At 40.8% G+C, this 23,172-nt stretch overlaps 1 protein-coding gene across 1 annotated transcript in view; it reads right to left on the bottom strand.

The window, feature by feature from the left end:
- Positions 1–22,253, bottom strand: part of LOC148442160 (vomeronasal type-2 receptor 26-like) — a 33,770-nt gene extending 11,517 nt beyond the window's left edge. The window contains exons 1-3 of the mRNA XM_088464157.1: positions 22,243–22,253; positions 18,127–18,418; positions 10,447–11,268 (exon numbers count right to left, since the gene is read on the bottom strand). Of these exons, the coding sequence (XP_088320283.1) occupies positions 10,447–11,268; positions 18,127–18,418; positions 22,243–22,253 (1,125 nt within the window). The remainder of the gene's footprint in view (positions 1–10,446; positions 11,269–18,126; positions 18,419–22,242) is intronic.
- Between the last annotated feature and the right edge of the window lie 919 nt (positions 22,254–23,172).

Consider the following 23,172-nt stretch of genomic DNA (forward strand, 5'->3'; position numbering starts at 1 on the left):
ACTTTCACAAATTATCTTAACTTTTCTGTAAAGTTCAACTCTTTCTGGTTTATGAAGTTGGACAGTTCTTTCTACAACAATGACACTGTCATTTTACCCTGAAAAATGATATCAAGTTATTATTATTGGCCAGTTATTTATCAATATTTAAGCAAATATTTACTAATGTATGTCCTTTATCATGTTACTTTTAATCAGTTTATTAATTTTAATATTTAATGTAATATAATGTTTTAATTAATTTAGCTTTGTTTTTTGTTTTGTTTTGTATTTCATTATATAATTTAGAGAATATATCAATAACAACACTGATTGTAGTATATAAATAGACTTTTAAATTTTTTCTTATGAAGGGCTGGATTTAATTCATTCACACTGTTTCTTAAGTCTACACCTTTTTTCCATTTGATATTTAAAAGTTTTAATTTATCCACACTTTCTTTGTCATATAATTAAAATATTAAATTTCTGTTTTATGCATTAACATTATAATATACTATACATAAGTTGTACAATCTATGACCTATATGTGAGAGGTTTGGTTTTGATTCTTGGGTAATGCATTTTTTTTATTTGAATAGTATATATGATATTTCATTTTAAAGTAAATTTGAATTGAACTTCCATGTATGATTTAGTCTTTTATAGCTTTGTTATAGCAATGTTATAGTGATTTTCTCTTAATTAAGACTCATTTAGTTTTATTCCCAGTTATTTGAACATTGCACAGAAGATATGCTGAAAATTATTTTGAATACTGATATTTGAGTTGCAATATAGATTATATATACTACATATTTACCACTGTTGTGATTGATATATTGAGCCGTTATAAATAAAGAAAAAAAAAAAAATATATATATATATATATATATATACAGTCAAAGTGCAGCCCTCAGCGGTCTAAAAAAGACACGAATCATGGATTCCTAGCAACGTTTTGGGCTTTAATTGCCCGTCTTCAGGCTATACATACCTGAAGATGGGCAATTACAGCCTGAAACATTGCTATGAATCCACGATTCGTGTTTTTATTAGACCGCTGAGTGCCGCACTTTGACTGTTGTTATTTATCTGTAGCAGGCACTGTGGCATTTCACATTGGGAAGGAGTGTGCTTGATCTAAGGAACCTTATATATATATATATATATATATATTTTTTTTTTATATATATATATATATATATATTTATATATATATTTATATATATATATATATATATATACACACACACCATTAAGCTGCATAGGAGTTACATGTGTAGGAGTGTAGGATAGAAAAAATTCTAATTATAGAGAAGATCACATATATCACTTCATCACATTCCCTTATAGGGAATAATTGGAGACCTGTACAAAAGAAAGCTAAGAAGCATACAGAAGTATTTTTTTTAAACTTTGTGACACATGCAATAAATTAAATAAAGTGCCGTAAGGCCAAGCCTCATACCAAAATAGCTTATCTGAAATCTACTCCATGATCTCACCAATCTTGGCTGTTGCTAGGTTCAGAAATGGCTTCCTTATAGCCAAGGCAGCTGCCGGAGCTGAGTTGATGCTGTACCAGCAAATCCTCCGTCTCCCGTGCTCACCAGCTAGGCATGCCGTGCTGTTCAAACCAGAGCCTAGTGAAGATCCAATGGGCTGATAAGAATACTCGCATCAATAATTCCGCTTGGTTTAATTGTATTCCTTCAAAAAGGCTTGTCACAAACTGGGGTACTGGCAACCAGGGGGTCCCCTGATGCGTTTCGCCCCTATAGAATGGGGGCTTTTTGATATAGCTTTTTGATAAAGCTCCCATTCTATAGGGGCAAAACATGGCAAATGACCTCCAGGTAGCCAGTACCCCTGTTTGTGACAAGCCTTTTTGAAGGAATACAATTATACCAAGCAGAATTATTGATGTAAGCAATCTTATCAACCCGTTGGATCTTCACTAGGCTCTGGTTTGAACAGCTTGGCATGCCCAGCTGGTGAGCACAGGAGATGGAGGATTTGCTGGTGCAGTGTCAACCAATCTCTGGTGGCTGCCTTGGAGACTTGAGAAGCCAGATCCACCACTTGCTATATTAGGGTTCAAGGACATTCGCTCTACAGATCAACAGCAGGTACTTTGGAGTTATTTCCTTGTGATAATTCAGCTTGTCAATTCACTTACCAGTCCATTTGGATATCATTGTGGAATTTTTAAACTGGATCAAGTATCATAATTATAGAAATATTATACCCAACGCAATATTGCAACAAAAGTGATGTGTGCACACAAGAGACTTTGTATGATTATTATCACTATGCTTTAATGTTTGCAGTATTTTTATTATTTACTTCTAATTATGTATATTTTTATTGTGTATTGATTGTCTATTTGCATACAGCGAGAGATCTACATGTTAACTAATTGTGAGTTAAATAAAACAATTTACCTTATGATTAACGGAGCTGTGATTGCTATATCTAAATTTCTGCCATTTCACAAATGAAAGATTTTTATTAGAGCAGTCCTTTTAATATATTTCTTTTTTAGTGTGTTTAATGGGTATTCACAAATCCCCAAATGTAAGACATGCAGCTGTAATCTAATATATGAAATATACCAATTCATTACACATTGGTATTATAGAATAATATCAGGTGTGTTAGATAAGTGCCAAGATCAATAGATTTTTTTAGTTATTTCCAAGAAATGATTGTCAAATATAAAGCAATATAATATGCATAATACTATATTTTATGTTTTGATATTTAATAAATATGATCTAGAGGTCATGTGACAAGACTTTGAATTGGTGATTTTATTGACAATGGTAGGAGTAATATCATAACAATGACTGCACCCTTGGAAAAGTCCCTTGGCTGAAATGCGTCAGTAGTCTTCCTAGTAAGGTGATTGGGAAACACTTTTACATTTGTCAAATTGTACTTTTACTGTAGATAAAATAATAAAATACCTTAAAACTTGTTTTCTGTGATTGTTATTCCTAGATTTTTGTCAAATACAGTGTTTTAAAAAAATACTTCACTATTGGGCGCTACTTAACTTTCATTGTTTATACACAGTCGATGAGCGATAGACAAATAGATAGATATGAGATAGATAGATAGATATGAGATAGATAGATAGATAGATAGATAGATCGATAGATAGATAGATAGATATGGGATAGATAGATAGATAGATAGAAATAACTGAATATGTGCTTGGATTTATACACAACTCCTCCCACTTTCCCCTAATTTTGCCTTCTACTCTATGATATAGAGGGGGGGTTGTGGAGATCACGTGGGGGCAGTCGTGGGGGAGATTTGCGGTAGCCAGCGGCGGGCTCATGCGCAGGCAAAGTCTCCCTGTATTTTTGGGGAAAAATACAGGGAAAAGTGTGCAGATGGGATTCGCAGGGACAGAGCTTTATCGCAAGCTCTGTCACTGCAAGGAATTTTTGATAAATCCCTGTGATATTTCTTTAATTCGCAATGCAAATTTAGTCAGAAATGTCACACTGCATCTGCATTTTAAATGCGGATTATACTAATAGAGATCTTAGAGTATAATAGAGTAGTTTTCACACCATATAATAAAAAATGAGGCTTTATTTCATTATATAGTTCATAAAAACCTGAGGTACAAATTAATACTAATGTCCATAATACTTTTGGGGAATGGGTTACATTACATATGCACATTTCCATAAGTCAGAGCCTTGAAAGATAGCCTGATTGTCACTATATGTACTTTATTCTTTTTAATAAACATATCTGACAGGCCTCTCCACCATCTCCTTTTAATCTTCTTGCTATTCTATGTGTCACAGATCCCCCACGCTCAGGTTGTGGCTGCAGTAATAATTGAGTCCAAGGATGTGGCCTACAGGAAGTTGCTATGATGTGATTTCCTGTTTCTTATGACAGGTTGTTTCATTGGACTCAGGAGTTGCTAGGCCGCAAACAGAGTGAGGGGAAGGACTTTAGGTGGTCTTTCATTTCAGAATGAGGTAAGTGAAGCAGTTTTATATCTGACATCAGAATGCACCATTTATATTCATACTATTGCCAGAAACATCAGTCTATCTTGTCTATTGTTTTGCATCATTTAAATATGTACTGTACTGTAGTACGCACTTCTGCTAACCTGAGTGTCACCGTTCTTCCATGTTATTGCACTGTCATTGATCCAAAGTTGCTGATCTTCTTTAAGTGATGGATTTAGATAGCCAACAACCTTTGTTCTCACTTTTGACGATTCTGTCATTATCCAATTTAAAATACGATATGAACTGACAAATTCTCCATTTTCATCAAAGCCTCTAGTTGATGCATCTTGGAATGGAATTGTGATCTTACTCAAATAGTGATGTAGCTTTAAAACAAAATATGAACTAATATTAAACCTAGAGCATCATAGTGTGTACCACATGCAGGCAAATTGGAATGTCTAATAAGCAGTACAATATTACAGTTATTTAGGTTCAGGTAATGTAATGTCAGAGGTGAAGTGCGTTTTCTCACTAATACATTTCTCTTAGGGAATGAAATAGTTAATCTGGCCTCCAGTACCACCTGTCTCTTCTACCTCCACATGGCTGTCCCAAGGTTAGCTACACCTTAATATGTCCAAAACAGTGTTTATCATCTCCTGTTCTCCAAGAGGTGTTGATGTATTAAACAGTGAAAAGCGTGGAGAAGTGGAACAGTGCATAGCAACCAGTCAGCAATTATCATTATATATAAAGATAGGTAGGACCTGATTGGTTGCTATGGGCAACTTCTCCACATTTCCACTTCTTCACTCTTTTCACTGCTTGATACATCAACCCCAGATTAACACCACTATTAATACAGCCTCCCAAACCCACCACAGGTTTCACACGTCTCTCTTCCCTCTGCATTATTCCTCATACCCAATTTCTCTCCCAGTTCTTCCCACATTAAAATATTTGCCAAAATAAGCCCTTTTCTTACCCCACATGCTACTAAAATTCATCCTTTCTCTCGTCATCTTCCTCCTTGACTACTGCAGCCTCTGGTATTCCCCTCACACATCAATCCCAACTTCAGTCCATTTTAAATGAAGAAGCAAAACTGATATCCTTCTCTTGTACAACATCCCTTTCCTGGATCTGGGTAGGTTCAGTGTCCCAGCGCACACAATACCAGCACTCAGAATCTCGATGCTGGAACGCTGACTGGTTTGAAATAGCTACACCCAGTGGCGTAACTTCATCCCAGGTGCCCGGAGGCAAGATAAATGTTGGTGCCCCCCCAAATTAAAATGTACCAACCCCCAGCACCTATGCCAGCCCCCCTATGCAGTTCCTTTTATACAATGCCCCCAGTAGCGGTCCCCCTATGCAGTACCTCCAGTAGTGAGCCCCCAGTAGTGAGCCCCCTGTAGTTGCCTCCAGTAGTGAACCCCATGTAGTTGCCCCCAGTAGTGAGCCCCCAGTAGTTGCCCCCTGTAGTTGCCCCCAGTAGTGAGCACCCTGTAGTTGCCCCCAGTAGTGAGCCCCCTGTAGTTGCCCCCAGTAGTGAGCCCCCTGTAGTTGCCCCCAGTAGTGAGCCACCTGTAGTTGCCCCCAGTAGTGAGCCCCCAGTAGTTGCCCCCAGTAGTGAGCCCCCTGTAGTTGCCTCCAGTAGTGAGCCCCCTGTAATTGCCCCCAGTAGTGAGCCCCCAGTAGTTGCCCCCCAGTAGTTGCCCCCTGTAGTTGCCCCCAGTAGTTGCCCCCTGTAGTTGCCCCTGTAGTGAGCCCCCCCCACGCGCACACACAAAAAAAACCACTTACCTTTATCCCCGCTCCAGTGCTTCTGCTGTCCATCCCCGGCGTTCGCTCCTCGGCACTATGGGAGTGACGTCATGACGTCACTCCCATAGTGCACTGCGGGACCCGGAAGACGGAGCTCACTCCTGAGCTCCGTCCCCGTCGTCCGCTCCTCGGCACTATGGGAGTGACGTCATGATGTCACTCCCATAGTGCACTGCGGGACCCGGAAGACGGAGGGAGCTCCGTCCTCCGGCTACCGCCGGGGGTTTGAATAGGAGCCAGGCGCCCGCTGGTAACACACTCAGCGGGCGCCCAGCAAATGGTGGGTGCAGGGGGTGCAACCACACCCCCTGCACCATCCGTAGTTACGCCAATGGAGGTCGCGATCAGCGGCGCTCCTTCTCCATGCAGCTCCCGGGGACAATGGAGCCAGGTGCCCACTTCAGGGCTGGTGCCCGGCGGCAAATGACTCCATTGTCTCTGGGACTTCCGCCACTGGCTACACCTGTAGGTAAGTACTCTAACCCTACTCCTAAGCCTACACCTAAACCTAACCCTTCCCTCCCGCAGCCTAAACCTAACCCTCCCCTCCCGCAGCCTAAACCTAACCCTGTCCTCCTGCAGCCTAACCCTAAACCTCCTCATAGTGCCTAACCCTAACCCCTAAACCTTACTCTAACCCTAAGACTTACCATTGGGATGTCAGCAGTCGTGATCCTGGAGCCGGGGTTCTGACTGTTGTTGGAATTCTTGTGCCGGCATTCTGCGCGCACGCATCCTGACTACATCTCCTGGATCCCCGTGTCTTCCAGAATGCAATTCAGGTTGCTCATTCTTACCTTCAAATTCCTCAACAACACCCCTTCATACATCTGACATCTCATCTTAAAATACTCTCCCACATACCCTCTTAGATCTAACTCTGCCCAATGCACCACAACGATAACCACCTCTGAACCCTGCTTACAAGAAGGCCTGGCTACTGAGGGGGTTATGGTGAAATCCAGGAGGCCATGCCCCTTCCAGAAAAAGAACAATGTAAAATACAATGCTCAGCTTGCTGCAAAGAAGGACATATATCCCCCTCAGTAACTGGCCCGGGGCCCACGCTAGGGTCCTGTAACAGGCTTGGGCCCAGGTAATTAGTACCCACTTCTCTCAGTGCCCCTTTTTACAAGACTTTTCCTATGCCACTACCCACTTATGGAATTCCCTAAAACACCCTGCAAAACTCTTTTGTTTTAGAGATTACCTTGCTCCAGCCCTCACTGTCCAAATTAATGCACTACCACACATACCTCAACAAAAGTCCTGTAACGTCCTACACGTGCAAACAACATACAGGACTACATGGGTATACAGTGAACAATATAGACAGATACAATTTAAAAAAAAGGTATTGATACAATATTACAACACTCAAAATTAATAATTATGAAAAAAAAGCATGAGAAGAAAGGGCCCTGCTCTCAAAAGTTTAAATTCTAAGGGGCATGTGTGTAAGGGGGAGCTAGCCACACTAATAGGAGTGCTACCCACGCTAATAAAGCCTCACAACTGCCGCAGAGTTCACACTGGGCCAGACTCCCTCCTCTTGATTGAAAAAAGCACCATTGTTACTCAAATATTTGTTTAAATCTACATTAGGGGCATATTCAATTAGCTGCGGGGCTTACCGTTAGACGATTGCTTCAAGTTTTAATGCCCTGAGTTATTCAATTATAAGCTCATTTCCTCCTGCAGATAGCCCACAGCTAACACACATTAACGCATAGATTCAGGGTTAAGTACATGGAGCTATGGGTTAAATCAATCGTGGCAGCCACAGTAAGTGCAAAAAGCTCTACTTGCTGCAGATTTCTGTTCTCAACCTCTCGCACCTCAGAGGGGTGAAAACAGAAATCCGTGGTAAGTGGAGCCTGCAGACACTGCCGAATGCCTGCAGTAAGCCTCGCAACTAATAAAATATCCCTCTAAAATGTTATTCGTCAAGTTGATGGTGATAACTCGTGTCTCAAAAGGACGATAATATGCTTAAAATGTATTATAGATTTACATCATTGAGTCACATTTTACATCTTAAGATATCTATGACTTAGGATATACACATTAATTGCTTCCATTTTTATTTTATCTTTTTTTTACTTCTGTGACTGCAAATGATGCACTCAAACACAAATTGATTAAAGGAGCTCTAAAAACATTTACTTAGTTAGGACTTAAGGGGGTCTATTCAGCATTGATTTTTTTATATAAAAAATCCAGAAACTATAATTTCCGTATTTTTTATGTATCTCCTCTATTCAGCAATGGGATAATGGAGAAGATAACGCAAATATCTTCTCCATTGTTTCCCATCTCGCTGAGTACCGCACTGTAAGGATCAGCCATTGATCTTTACAGTGCTTTAACACTTTTCGCTATTCAGCAAAGCAAAAAGTGTTAAATTACTCGATAAATATTTACTTTATATAACGCCATTTCAGAATGGGTTATATTAAGAAAATACTTAAATATCCCGAAAACTGCAGGGACAGAGGGAAATTTTCCCATAAGTCCCGGCAGCATCTTGTAAGCCTACCCAGTCTCCGTCCCTGCTTCCTGGTGATCGGCGACAGGTAAGTCACTCTAGAGCCTTTTAAACCTCCCGAAATTGATTGATATGTGTATACAGGCTTTATACTAGCCTGTATACATGTATATTTATGTTTGATTATATTTAACATGTATATATAAATGTTGCGGTCACCACAAGCAGGGACGGAGACTGCTCCCGAGTGCATGACTGAGCATGCGCAGAGAAACAAACAGAAGGGATAGTTTTCGGAATCCCGAAAACAATCCCTTCTGTGACATCACAGGGACAGCGTGTTACCGCAACCGCTGTCCCTGTACAAAATATTGCTGCATAGCTTCCAAAATTTATCATAATTGATAAAATCTTGTGATGATGTTGCCCGATAATATTCTGGGCAACATCGTCACTCTTGCTGAATAGACCTCCCTGTCCTGTACATTGTCTTATTACTAAAGTTTCTTATTGTATATTCACTTAAATAATTACATCTGTGAACAAACCCTTTAGGAAAGGATCACTCTCTATCCTAAACTTAGATCATAATTTTTGCATAAGAAAAAACAAAGTTCCAGAAACAAAAGTTTACACCCATGTGATTACCCCTCATCAGCATTTTGTATGCAATATGTCCGGTATTCTATAAAAACAGGTACCAGTACACGGGAAAAGTTGGCTGTTCCACACCTAAAGTTACTGCTTGAAAAAGATTTTTACTAGTAATCTCCATATTCTAGTCTTCAGATGCTTAGGGAATATTCAATTAGGTGCAGGATTTTTGTAGTGAAAATTATAGTGGCCATTTATTTCAATAAAGCAAGTATGCATGCTCCCGATACCCACACTATCCAATTGAAAAAAAGATGATGTGGTATTTTTTACCACAAATTACTGTCACAAAGAAAAATATTTTGATATTTAAAAATGCTGCAAATAGCTGATTTGTGCATTTTGTTTTAAAAAGTAAAAATAATTCTAAAAAGCAAACTTTTCATTTAAATACAAACAAATAATCATAAATACAATTAATTTTAGTTTACATTACTGTAGATACTATAATTTGGTGTACCTAAATAAACAAAAAAGTTTACTTTGCGGTATTTTTAGGCCATTTTTTAACACCAATAATAGCATGTAATTATTGGACTAATTAAACTAATTAGAAACTTCCAATTTTTTTTTAACACCAGTAATAGCATGTAATTATTGGACTATGGGGAAGATGTATTAACGGCAAAATGCGGTAAAACCCCCAAAAATGCAGTTTTCGGGGGTTTTACCGCATTCCCCGTATGTATTAAGCAGCAGAATGCGCTGCATTCTGCTGCTTCGCGTCGCTAGGTAACGCCACCTTCAGGAGGCGTTACCCAATAGAAGCCTATGGGCTTCTTAGCGCGACACTCGGTGCCGGGAGGGATCCAATCGGATCCCTCCCATGAGCCCCCGCGGCCCGCGTCCTTCTGCGCATGCGCAGAAGGACTTCTGGGTGTTCAACCCGGATGTCCCTCTGCCCGGCCGCATCGCAAAGGACAGCTCTCATCGAGAGGGCTGTCCTTTGCGAAATCCTTGCTACATACCGCGGTAATGAACCGCGGTATGTACTCGAAGTCGGGGGGGATGTACCGCAACGGCGATGTCGCCGTTAATACATCTCCCCCTATTTAAGCTAATTGGAAACTGCCAAATCCCTAAGTAGTCATTAGGGCATGTTTTCAAGGGGTTCTGAAGAAAGTCCCAACATTCTTAACTTAAAATAGGAATTTTCACTATTTTTGCACCTGCTGGGGGCTGCAAGAAATAAGTTGCGTTACTTCCTATTGAAATTATTGCAGCTGAATTTCTCCCCAGCAATTGAATAGGAAAAATCTTGCGCCTGTGGTAAATACTGCCCACCACAGAGTTTTCAAAATTTTTCACCTAATTGCCCCTAATTTTATTAATTTGTGAAATAATGTTTTTTTTTCTCCTGGAACTAGTTATAAGATTTAAAAAGTTTTTTTTAAAAAAAGCACTGAATATTTCTCTAGACATATGAAGCATATTTCTTTATGACAAATGCATGATTCGGTGCCTCCATTTGGAGACTTTAATTTCTTTATACATTTTTGTTACCTGTTGCTTAAAATAATAGATATTAGTTTCCATTTTTTGATGTTTATGGTATAGTAATAAGCGAATATTATTTAAAGCACAAGCAGTAGCATAGACTGCTAAAAACACTTTTGAGAAAACTCCATTGTAGCAAAAATTACGAAGTCTTATAATCAGTTCTTCTCCGGAGCATTTATGTGGACGTATGCCATATATGGAGCCATAATAATAGCATGTTGAATGGTTTATTGAGCAGCAATGGTAGTATATAATATAAATATGTTCAAGCAACTTATCATCAGGGTAATTTCCAGGTTTAATGTTTTTAAAGAAATTTGCAATTTCTGGTAAATCTATTGGTAAATTCTCAAGAACCAAACAACAGTTAAATATATTGGCAAAATAATCTATGAGATATTTGTTACTTGCCCATTTTGGATTCAGGACTATGGTCCTGTCTCTGAGCACATCATGCATTTTTTCTAGACATTTTATGAAAACCTGAGAAACTGTCCCACAATAAACTATCACTTTAGCAGTTGAATTTTTAATTATTTCTACAGATTTTTTATTATTACAGCCTTTATTATTGTCTCTACCATAACTCATTTGTATACTGAATGAGACACAGATGCCTTTATTGGTTAAATAATTAGTCAGCAATTCAGCCTCTGTCTCTCCACTGTCATCACTAGAGGATAAAATTCCAATCCACGTCCATCCAAAATATACTAGAACTTTAGAAAATGCTGCATAAATAGTGTGGTCATTTTGAAAAGTTTGAAAAAATCTTGGATACATATGTTTGTCACGTAAATCAGACTTTGTTGCACCATAACTGATCTACAAGAAATAAATACTACAAATAAGGTATTACAATATTGTGAAGTTATTGTGAAGATCTCCTTGGGTTCTTACCCCAAGAACGCAAGGAGATGTCACGCTGCACCATGTTGTTGGAGCTCATCCTGTCCAAATTTTTTCTTACATAGCTCTGAACCAGCCCAGCTTCCAGAATGTGCTGGTGCTGGCCAGAGTGGGATGCCATGGGTAGCACAGGCTCTCACTGAGTGGGCCACCTTCACCAAATGGGAGGCTCCTGGCCACCCCCACCCCTTCAGCCCCAACCCATCCTGTGCTGGTGGTGAGCTGTGGGCTTGCAGTCCTGCAGCGTCTGCCTGGAGCCTGCCGGACAGTGGGTGGAATGCTGGTTAGGAAGGGATAAAGGTGTGTAGTGGGCTGCTGCATGCCTCCTGTGATAGGGTTCTGCCTGCTCCCTCCCTGTGGTCCATATTCACCCCCCCCCCTCTTGGTTGCCTCATAGTGACAGCCGGCTTTGGGGTATTTCTGGGGAGAACACTGATAGTCACAATGTTCCTGATATACTTTGCACAAATCTTTTATTAAATTTCAAATTAAAAATTGCATATAAAAAACATTTTTAGGGTATAAAAAATCTTTATACTAGATATTTATTTTTTTACTTTTAAATATAGAAGTTATTTTTTAAAAACAATAACTGGAAAAATATTGTTCTCTATTAGAGTTTAGTAAACAATTATGTCTGGTAAGTACTCCTTTAATGTGATGTATATTCTTATAATATTTAAATGCAGAATTGTCAATTTTACACTTTTGCTATATAGTTTCTATCTTTATTTTTTTAAGTCTACTTAAGCTAAATGATTTCATGCTGCTTCTCTAAATTTTAAACCCTTTTATACTAATAAATAATGAACATACATCTCCGATTGTTAGGGGTCTGCACCTGTGTAGAACCCGGTCTGTGCATGTGCAGAATGGGTCCTGCAATCTCGCTTGCAGACCTCCCAAGCATTTAAAGGGCAGAGCGGGGGCATGCCTGGTCATTGTTCCCGGAAACTGGGGCATGTCAACCACTTTGTTTGGGAGGGATGAGGCCAGGGTCTGCGTAGATGGACGCAGATTCCTGGCTTCTTACGTGGCCAGCAGTCGGTCAGGCTGTGGGAAGCTTACTGCCACTCATTCAATGAATGTGGTATATTTACTAAATTGTAGCTGTGAAAAATATCACATAGGTAGCACCTCCAGAAGTCTCAAAGTGAGATTCGGGGAACACCTCCGTAATATATGGAATGGCCTGGAAACCCATGCCCTCTCCTTACATTTCAAGGAACATCATAAAGGAGACCAGAATGAAGTAACATCTTTTGGGGCATTAAAACTGGTGAAAGGGAATTGGAGGTACAACAATGCCCCAAATATTTTAGCAAAAACTGAAATGGAATATATATACTTTTTGAAAACCTTAATACCACATGGTCTGAATAAGGACGTTGAAGTCAAATGGTTCTTGAAATAATAAGTTTATTTGAATTCTAATCGATTAATCTTGATTATTTATACACTGTGTTTGTACTTGCCAGGAAAGGGCCCTTTTCAACAGAAGTATTTGACACGTATATACTGCTTTACTTCCACAAATGAATCATCATGTATATGGGTGAAATCTGATATGGAAGATCAGAATCATCAATCCAGAAAAATTACCAATAATCTTTGCTTCTTAATGTAATTTATGTCTAGGAAAACTGTTAATATTGTTTTCCATTATATATTTTTATTTTACTAATTTGTGTCATTATTTTTATATATGTATATTGTGTATATATAAAGTATGAAAATAGGGCTGTATGCCAGATACAAAGATGGCCGCCTATTAGCCCTCCATGTGAGTAATGAAAAAGATGCCAGCCCGTCCTGATGGCTGTGCTTCTGGTTTAAGCAGTAATCTAAGACGGCTACATATTGACCTCTCATGTTTACGATGTTAAACATACTGTATTACCCCTGGCCATGAGCATGAAAACCCTGGCAATGAGCATGGCACCCAGAGCATAAAACCCCTGACAATGAGCATGGAACTCAGAGCATAAAACCCCTGGCAACGCTCATGGAACCCAGAGCATGAAACCCCTGACTACGAGCATGAGACCCCTGACAACGAGCAGGTAATTTTAAAGTAATTAGAAGTCTTACTGTGGGGCATAAAATGGTATCAGGGGCATAACTTTGTGCGGCATAATGTGTAATAAGCATTAGGGTGTATAGCATAATGTGAAATGGGCATTATGGTGTATATCATATTGTGTAATGGGCATTACCGTGTGTGGCATAATGTGTAATGGGCATTACATTGTGTGGCTTAATGTGTAAGGGGCATTAATAGTCAACACTCTTCTCATCCTCCTACTCTATTACCTCTCCTCTAGATCCTATACCCTCACAAATCAGTAAAGCTCTGGCTCCTGTGCTTATCCCAACCCTAACTAAAATCTGTAATCTCTCTCTCTCTACTGGCAACTTTCCATCACTCTTCAAGCACGCAGTGATTACTCCCATTCTGAAAAAACAAAATTCTGACCCTAGTACTTTCTCAAAATAACCGTCCTATCTCCCAGCTCCCATGCCCCTCCAAGCTACTTGAGAGACTTGTCTACACCCGCCTCACACACTTTCTTAACTCACACAACTTGTTGGACCCACTTCAGTCAGGCTTTCATTCCCAACACTCCAGAGAGACAGCACTGACTAAGGTAGTAAATGATCTTGTCACTGCCAAGGCTAAAGGCCATTACTCACTACTAATTCTTCTAGATATCTCTGCTGTTTTTGACACTGTTGACCACTCTCTGCTCATACAAACACTGCAATCCCTAGGTCTTAAGGACACAGCTCCTTCTTGGTTTTCTTCCTACCTATCTGATCGCTCTTTTACTGTTCGTTTTTCTGATTCTGCCTCCTCTTCGCTACCTCTATCAGTTGGAGTACCGTAAGGCTCTGTCTTAGGTCCTCTGCTATTCTCAATCTATACCACCTCTCTTGGCAAACTAATCAGCTCTTTTGGATTTCAGTACCATCTGTATGCAGATGATACTCAAATCTACCTATCCTCTCCAGATTTATCTCCATCTGTATTGGTCCATGTCCTGAATGTCTTTCTGCCATTTCATCTTGGATGTCATCTCGCCACCTGAAACTTAATATTTCTAAAACAGAATTAATTATATTTCCACCGGCCAATAACAGTTACCAACCTGATCTCTCTATCCCTGTTGATACCTCGACCATCCACCCCACCCCACAAGCTCGCTGCCTTGGTGTCATCCTTGACTCTGAACTGTCCTTTGTTCCCCACATTCAATCTGTCTCAAAATCATGTTACATACATTTAAAAAACATATTCAAAATTCGACCATATCTCACACAAGACACTGCAAAAACTCTAATCCATGCACTCATTATTTCCCGCCTTGACTATTGCAATAGCCTCCTTACTGGTCTTCCCAAAAACAGGCTATCACCATTACAATCCATTATGAATGCAGCTGCAAGGCTTATCTTTCTTGCGAAACGTTCTTCTTCTGCTGCCCCGCTCTGTCAGTCCCTCCATTGGTTGCCGGTTTTCTACCGTATTCAATACAAAATACTTTCACTTACACATAAGGCTATTAACCAAACCACACCAACATACATCTCTTCACTCATCTCAAAATATCTGCCAACCCGACCTCTCCGCTCAGCACAAGATCTGCGTCTCTCATCCCCATGCATTACTTGCTCCCATTCACGGTTACAGGACTTTCTTCGCGCTGCACCCACTCTATGGAATGAACTACCTCGCACAATAAGACTTTCCTCTAGTCTCCAATCCTTCAAGCGATCCCTGAAAACTCACCTCTTCAGGCAAGCTTATCAAATTCCAGAACCTCCCACATAACCTTCATAGCTTCCATATCTAATTACATCCCCTTTTTACAGTCCACACACAATCTCACACATCGTCTTCCTCTCACATCCTTATGACATTTGGTCGACATTCCTGTGTGACTGGATCATGCAGCCAACCAAGAAACTGTGCATTCTGGCTGGACCAAAATGCAATATATAACTTCTTTCCTTGTGTATCAATGCCTATTTCCCTATAGATTGTAAGCTTGCGAGCAGGGCCTTCCTACCTATATATCTGTCTGTTATTACCCAGTTTTGTTCTATTAATGTTTACAATTGTAAAGTGCAACGGAATATGCTACGCTATATAAGAAACTGTTAGTAAATAAATTAATTAATAGGAGGAAAATGACAAATAATGTAAGGGGCATGAATGAGGATTTTTCTTTCCTGTGGTGACCAATGTCTGGGCATGCAGGTTGCAAAAATGGAGTATAAGGTAGTCCTTCCTGCAAGGCCATGCCCTTTGCAGCAACCCCATGCCCTTACCGCGAGGCCATACCCCCTTTTTGGAACACATGCCAACAGCGCGCGCAAATTCTTTCTTTTTAAAATGTCTATGGGGTGGGGTTGCACTTTTAGCTGTTCGCACTGAAAGCCAAAGTGCCTAGAAACAGCCCAGGGGGGGTCGCCAGAATTTTTTTTGGCAGGGAGGAGCAAAATTTATAATTACGCCACTGCTGGCTATGTTCTTCAGATGAAAGAATGAGGATATGATTCTGGCTGATACCTGATGTTTGAGTGTCAAGCCTCTATCCAGGACAACACCAGGATTCGGCACATGTTCAGTGTTTTGTAGTTCTGAAACCCCAAGCATAGTCCTGTTGGTTGCCTATGCTGCAGTCTTGTCCTATGACCTATCATAAGGACCTCTGTTTTATTAGGGTTCAGTCACAGCCAAATGCCACTCATCCACTCCTGGAGCTCAACTAGACAGCCATTCATGGTCGGTATTGGGTTCTCATAATCTGGAGCAAAAGACAGGTACAGTTTTATATCATCTGCATAGCAGGGTTAGACCAGGCCATGATGTCTGATTATTTCACTCAGTGGTAGCATGTATCCTGCAAAAAGCATGGGAGATAGACCACATGGAAGTGGCACCGGTGACGAATAGTATACTCCAGAAGATGTACCTGTTATAATGTACAGTGAATTGTAAAATCAAAACATACTAATTTAGAGCTATTTTATTATAGCAGAGCAGACTAACAGGGTGACATCTTGAATGATGCAGACTTTTCTGGATTCAAAATCCCTTTTTCATGTACAAAAGCTATAGAGAGGGACATGACTAAATAAAGTTGTACCACATTGAATACAATCCCTCCAATCATTGCAAACTTGCCAATAGAGGCAGGAGCATTACATACCATATTTGTATCCATAAACATATTGGCCTCCGTGTGTTATACAGACAAAATTGGATAATATATTAATTACAAAAAATACAATACAAACAACTACATATATATATATATATATATATATATATATATATATATATATATATATATATATATATGATAGATACAAAAATGGAAAACCTATAGTTTTTAAATACCCTCAGCGTAACTATTTTTAACCAGAAAAAAAATCTATTCATTATTACCCTCAGTGTTTATACGAGGGTGAGTCAAAAATTATCCGCACTCTGGCTGTAGAATTTATTTTAATCAGCTTTCAGAAAAGACAAATACATTGTTTTTCGACATAATCTGCCTGTTTTTCAATACACTTTTTCCATTTGTCACCAAGCTTTCGTATTCCCTCATTTAAAATTGTTGTAGGATGAGCTGCGAGCCACGAATGCACCGCTGTCTTCACCTCTTCATCAGACATGAATCTTCGTCCTCTTAGGGTTTCTTTCAGGGGACCAAACAGGTGATATTCCGATGGGGCAAGATATCCAACAGAATCAGTTCACGTGCACGCTCAATGTTCTCATCAGTCGTGGACATGGACGGGTATCCGGCTCCTTCTTCAAGGCTGACACTTGTGCGACCTTCTTTGGACTTCTCTATCCATTCATACACACTTCTTCATGACAAAAATACATTCTCCAGACTGTCACAAAGTTTTCGATAAATATTGGCACAAGACATACCCTCAGACTCATAAAACGAATCACTGCATGCTGCACTCTGCTCTTCTCTCGTGCAAATCACAAGTGAGGCAACCAATTTTTCTTGCACTGCAGTTACAAAGGAACTGACGTAACACGCTCAAACCTGCACAGCAGTGACTGGGGAGACAGCGACCTAGGGCCTGATTCAGAGGCGCTCGCAAAAAGCGAGCGCTCGCCCTGAATCAGGGCGGGCGCTTGTTATTTTAGATGCGCCCTCTTGCCAGCTCGCATAGCTGTGGGTTACCACCCACAGCTATTGCGAGCGGCCATGATGATGGGACCCTTGTGGTAGGGTCTCGTGGCCGCAAGCCCCAGAGAGCTTCTGGCTCAAATAGAGCCGGAAGATCTCTCACTGACATCACTGGTGATGTCAGTGGGGCCGCCCACAAACGGCAGGCGTTCGCATGGGAACGCCTGGGGGGGAGGCGTTCGCATGGGAACACCTCCGTTTGTGAAGCCACCCCCCGCCACGCCTACAAAATGGGTCGAGCTGTCGATCAACATCGACAGCCGCCCCTTTTGTAGTGAGTCCCGGAGCGAGCGCTTTTTGCGCTGGTTCTGGGGCTTGCTCACGTGCAGTGCACACGCCGCACGTGCTCACTGGGCCACCATTGACCCGCTTGTGAGCGCAATAGCGGGCCTGAATCAGGCCCCTAGTATGGAAAGTGTTGATGAGACAGTGCAGCCAACAGTAGTTTTAATATAACTGGAGTGCGGATAATTTTTGACTCAGCTTCATAGTTGGAGGGGGAGATGTTTCAAACCTTCTAAAGAGATAAAGTGGAGAATTTCACTTTGCTTACCTGTGAATACCGATATACTGTTAGCAGTTGGGCTATTGGCACAGTGGTTATGGAATGGTGACCACCAATAAAACCAATCACCTTGCCCCGCTCTGTACAGGAATAATTAGGCACCGTACGTCCTGGTCCGGATAACATCTGTAATGCACTTTTTATTGCCTTATTCCCAGTAGTGCATGAATCATACGCATGGTATCCTAGTGTTATATTAGGTAAAATGAAAGAATAGCTATTCACCTGCTCAATGGCAAACTGAAAAGTCAGTAAATTTTTGTAAAATTGAGGTGATGGTCTGTGAAGAAGAAAAACACAGTATTTTGTCCAATTTTATGCTTTATCCTTAAATAGCTGTTGTAAAAATAAAATTATGGGAAAAAATTAAAACTACTAGTCCTGGGCCTGCCACAGGAGGTAACTTCACACTATATTGCGTAGCATAGATTTGGCAAAGTAAGGGGAAGATTTAATCTAAGGGGAATTTAAATGGTTTGAACATCTTCCATGTCTGTAATTGTTTCCTGTTTTTGAAAATGATCATCTATGACCTCCATAAGATTCCCAAGTTTTGGTGCTGATACCTGTAAAAAGCAGCAATTTACAGAGTACCAACCGATCAGCTCCTAACAGTCATTTTTCAAACACCGCCTGTAGAGTGACAGGAACTGGGCGGTTGGAACTTTTTCTCCGTCCACTTTATCTCTCTCCAAGGGGTATATTCACTAAAGGTGGATTTTAATCGATTTTAATCGATTTAAAATCGATTAACATCGATGTGTTTCTGGGGCTAAATCCCACATTTACTTACAGATTATTATTTTTTTTTTTTAAGTATTAGTAAATGTTAGATTTAGCCCCAGAAACACATCGATGTTAATCGATTTTGATCGATTTTCAATCGATTAAAATCGACCTTTAGTAAATATACCCCCAAGGCTTAGTACATAGACCCCTTAATGTTGATTGTTTTGCATTCAATTTGATTTGGTCAAATTAGCTAACTTCACTTTCTATCTTGCTGAGTCTGGGGCATTTTTATGCAAATGTTCCTGGCAGAGTCACAGAGGAATTTTAGTGTCACACTGGCACACGCAGACACATCAAAGCCTACTACTAGGGGGTAGAAAACTACAAGTGACACATCCACAAAATGTATGTAGACCCAACTTCATCACTCAGCATTTTAATCTTGTATTGTTACATTCTACCCATAATCATTTAAATTATATTTAACTGCACCGTAAAAATGTATCGGATTAGGGAAGAGTAACTTTGTGTACTATTTACTAGTAGTGCACTTTTACGCACAGAAAAATGTGCAAAAATTGTAAGAAATAATTGAATGAACTCTTGCATTCATAGACACAATAAAATGAGTGCCCATTTTTTTTTAGAAATCACTGGTTGTTTTGGAGGCAGCATTTTGATGGGTATGGTTCAATGGGTCTACAATTTCTAGATAGACAGTGATTAGGTAGACAAGGGAAGATAGACAGGTAATAGATAGACAGGGCCTGAAGGTCGACAGGGTCTGAAGGTCGACATACTAAAGGTCGACTGGTAACAAGGTCGACAGGTACTGAAGGTCGACATGCAATAGGTCGACAGGTACATAAGGTCGACAGGCAATAGATCGACAGGTACTAAAGGTCGACAGGCAATAGGTCGACAGGTACTAAAGGTCGACAGGCAATAGGTCGACAGGGTCAGAAGGTTGACACACTAAAGGTCGACAGGTAACAAGGTCAACAGGTATGAAGCTCTACAGGCAGTAGGTCGACACTCATAGTCAAATGGTCGACACATTTTTTTTTTCTTTGTGGTTAGTGTCAGGGTTAGACACTCCGACGGGTCGACTAGTAATAAGGTCGACAGGTATGAAGGTCGACAGGCTGTAGGTCAACACTTTTTTAGGGTTAGGCACTTACTCCAATGGTTAGGGACTTACTCCGACGGGTCGACTAGTAACAAGGTTGACAGGCAGTAGGTCGACACTCATATAGACAAATGGTCAACACATTTTTTTTTCTTTAGGGTCAGTGTCAGGGTTATGCACTTATCCCGACGGTTAGGGTTAGGCACTTACCACGATAGTTAGGGTTAGGCACTTACCCCGACGGTTAGGGTTAGGCACCAAGAGGAGAGTTAGGAATAAAGATTAGGGAAAAAAAAAACATGTGTAAACCATTTTCATGACGACTATATGAGTGTCGACATGTGTCGGACATTTGCATGGCGACTACATGTGTCGGACATTTGCATGCCGACTGTGTCAACCAATCACACGGCGACCACGTGTCAACCATTCGCATGTCGACTGTGTTGACCATTCACATGTCGACTATGTGTTGACATGTGACGACCATTCACATGTTGACTATGTGGCGACATGTGTCGACCATTCACATGTCAACTATATGAGCGTCGACCATTTACACGTCGATTATATGTGTGTCGACATAATGACCCTGTCGACCTTCTGCCTGTCGACCTTCATACCTGTCGACATTGTTACCAGTCGACCTTTAGTGTGTCGACCTATTGCATGTCGACCTATTGCCTGTCGACCTTCAGTCACTGTCGACCTATTTTTTTCTTTGAGCATAACATAGAAAGGGGATCTGAAGAGTCAGGTTTTTGACTGCATGGAGATTGTATATGGGCTAGCAGAGCGAGTGTATCCTGCAGATGTGGATACAGGACCAGTCACTCAGGATGATCCTGTTTATTAAGATTTTCTTTGCATATACAGTAGGAGTACATGAATAGGAGCCCCCTAACATATAGAGAGTTTTATTGACACTTAAGGCCGTATTCAATTAGCCGTGAAAAGTCGGAAAGGTTTCGTCTGCCGAACTTTTCGCCTACATCACATGTTTTGGCCGCCTAAACTTTTCGGATGCGCCCCCGCTATTTGCCGTATTCAACCCAAAGGACGCAAAAACGCATCCCAGCGAAACTCAAACAGGCAAAAAAGTGCTGTCAGAATTGGGGAAATCAGCCTGACACCCCCAAAAGATGCACTAACATTGGTGATCAATATAGATGTCCCCGAATCAGTGGCGGATCCAGGGGGGGGCGATTGGAGCGATCGCCCCCCTAGCACAGTTTGTCTGACCTTTATCATCTCTCTCCTCCTCTGCATCATTCAGAGGAGAGAGATGATCAGAGCTCCCATCTCCCAGTCAGGGGGATGTGTCAGTGACAGGCTGTCACCCTGGAGCCGGGGATGAAGGGATCACAGCCGACTCCTCACACCCTGTGATCAGCTGTGTGGTCTAAACAGACCACACGCTGATCACTGCTAAAAACAACAAAAAAAAAAAACAACTCACCTCTGTCCAGGGACCGAAGATCGGGGCTCCGGTGATGTCCTCCCTCCAGTCAGCTGGTCTCCCAGCTCCTGCACTGTGACCTTGGTCAGGTGCTGCATTAAACAGCTGACCGGGTCACAGTGCAGGATGGGAGAGCAGCTGACCGAAGCCCGGAGGCAGAGCCGGCCCTAGCCCATTTGGTGCCCTAGGCAAAATTTTAACTGGTGCCCCCTAACAACTTTCCATACCAAGCTGAACAGCCCCTCAGGAAAAAACAGGCAGCCCTCCTCAGTAAGTGCTGTCGACGTTTTAAGATCCATCTATCTTTTCATCAGGACATGTCATCAGGATATATATGTACACACACATATATACACATCCATTTACACATTATATATATATATATGTATATATATATATACATACATGTATGTGTATATATATATATATATATATATAAAAATTAACGGAGGGGGGTGCACTCACCGGTCTTCTAAAATAAATCTTTATTTCATCTCATTAAAAACGCTTTACAGCATCTCAACAGAGTTCCGACGTTTCGGTCCTATCCATGGACCTTTGTCAAGGTACAATCCCAAGCAGTGCATCACACCTATATATACCACTGAGACCAATCAAGAAACTCCTCCTGCACATTGAAGATGATACAATCGATTAAAAACAGTATGCTGCAATAGATCCAAAACGTGCAAAGACATCAAAAATCCTAACTATCTATACAGTAAGGCCTATCTAAAGCTATTAGTATGAAAAACATATTCATAGACAAGCGCATTTAACAAACCTTACAGCCATAATCGAGCTGCATCCCCCGCTGGCGTGCATGTCATCTCCTCCCATTTCCTGTCATATGGAACGCAAGCCAGTGCGGTAGTCATAGTAACCACTCTAGCAGCTTCCTAGAACTAAGTTGTAAACAATGACGCGTAGATTGTCATGATCCCAGCGCGTGTCACATAGGACACAATAGACAAACTTAATCAAAAGAAAGGATTTACATCCTAACACAACTCACTAAATCAAAGTGAATAATGCTGTCATAGCGATCACATAGTGGCTCATCATTCAGTTGTCCGTGGAAATAATAACATACACGCCCATTCAGGGAATACAGCCCACAACCCACCAAAGTACTAGCAGCACATCAAGGAATTGTGAATAAACTCAATGCTAGAATGTTGTTATAATTTATACATTATCCAATAAGACATAATATGCCAATATACATCTGGATACATATACCTGCATCCGAATGCATACACACATATAAACATAGTTTGCCAACTATGATTTAGTGTTGGAAGAGAAATCCTATTATGGTGGGTACACACTGGGCGATATTATAGAGCGACTGCACGATTACAACATCGTAATCATGCAATCGCTCAGTAATCGTGCACAAATCGTGCACTTTTATGTCGGAAACGACCAGCGATGCGCACTACCGCTGGTCGTTTCCGACATTGTCCATCGCCTGAACATGCAGCACAACCTGACGACCTCGTCAGGTTGCTGCATGTCAGGGAATGGGGGAGAGAGCCCGGTGCTGAACGATATCGTTAATGATATCGTTCAGCGGCTGTGCTCAATGTCATGAACGACATTGAGCACAGCCTGCCGGGGACACACTACACGATATCGCTCAGGGAGCATATCGTGTAGTGTGTACGCACCTTTACTGCAAATACAACCAAAATTAAACACTAAAATTAAA

Source organism: Taudactylus pleione, unplaced genomic scaffold (assembly GCF_031769625.1).
Source record: "Taudactylus pleione unplaced genomic scaffold, aTauple2 ptg001598l, whole genome shotgun sequence".
Lineage (NCBI taxonomy): Eukaryota > Metazoa > Chordata > Amphibia > Anura > Myobatrachidae > Taudactylus > Taudactylus pleione.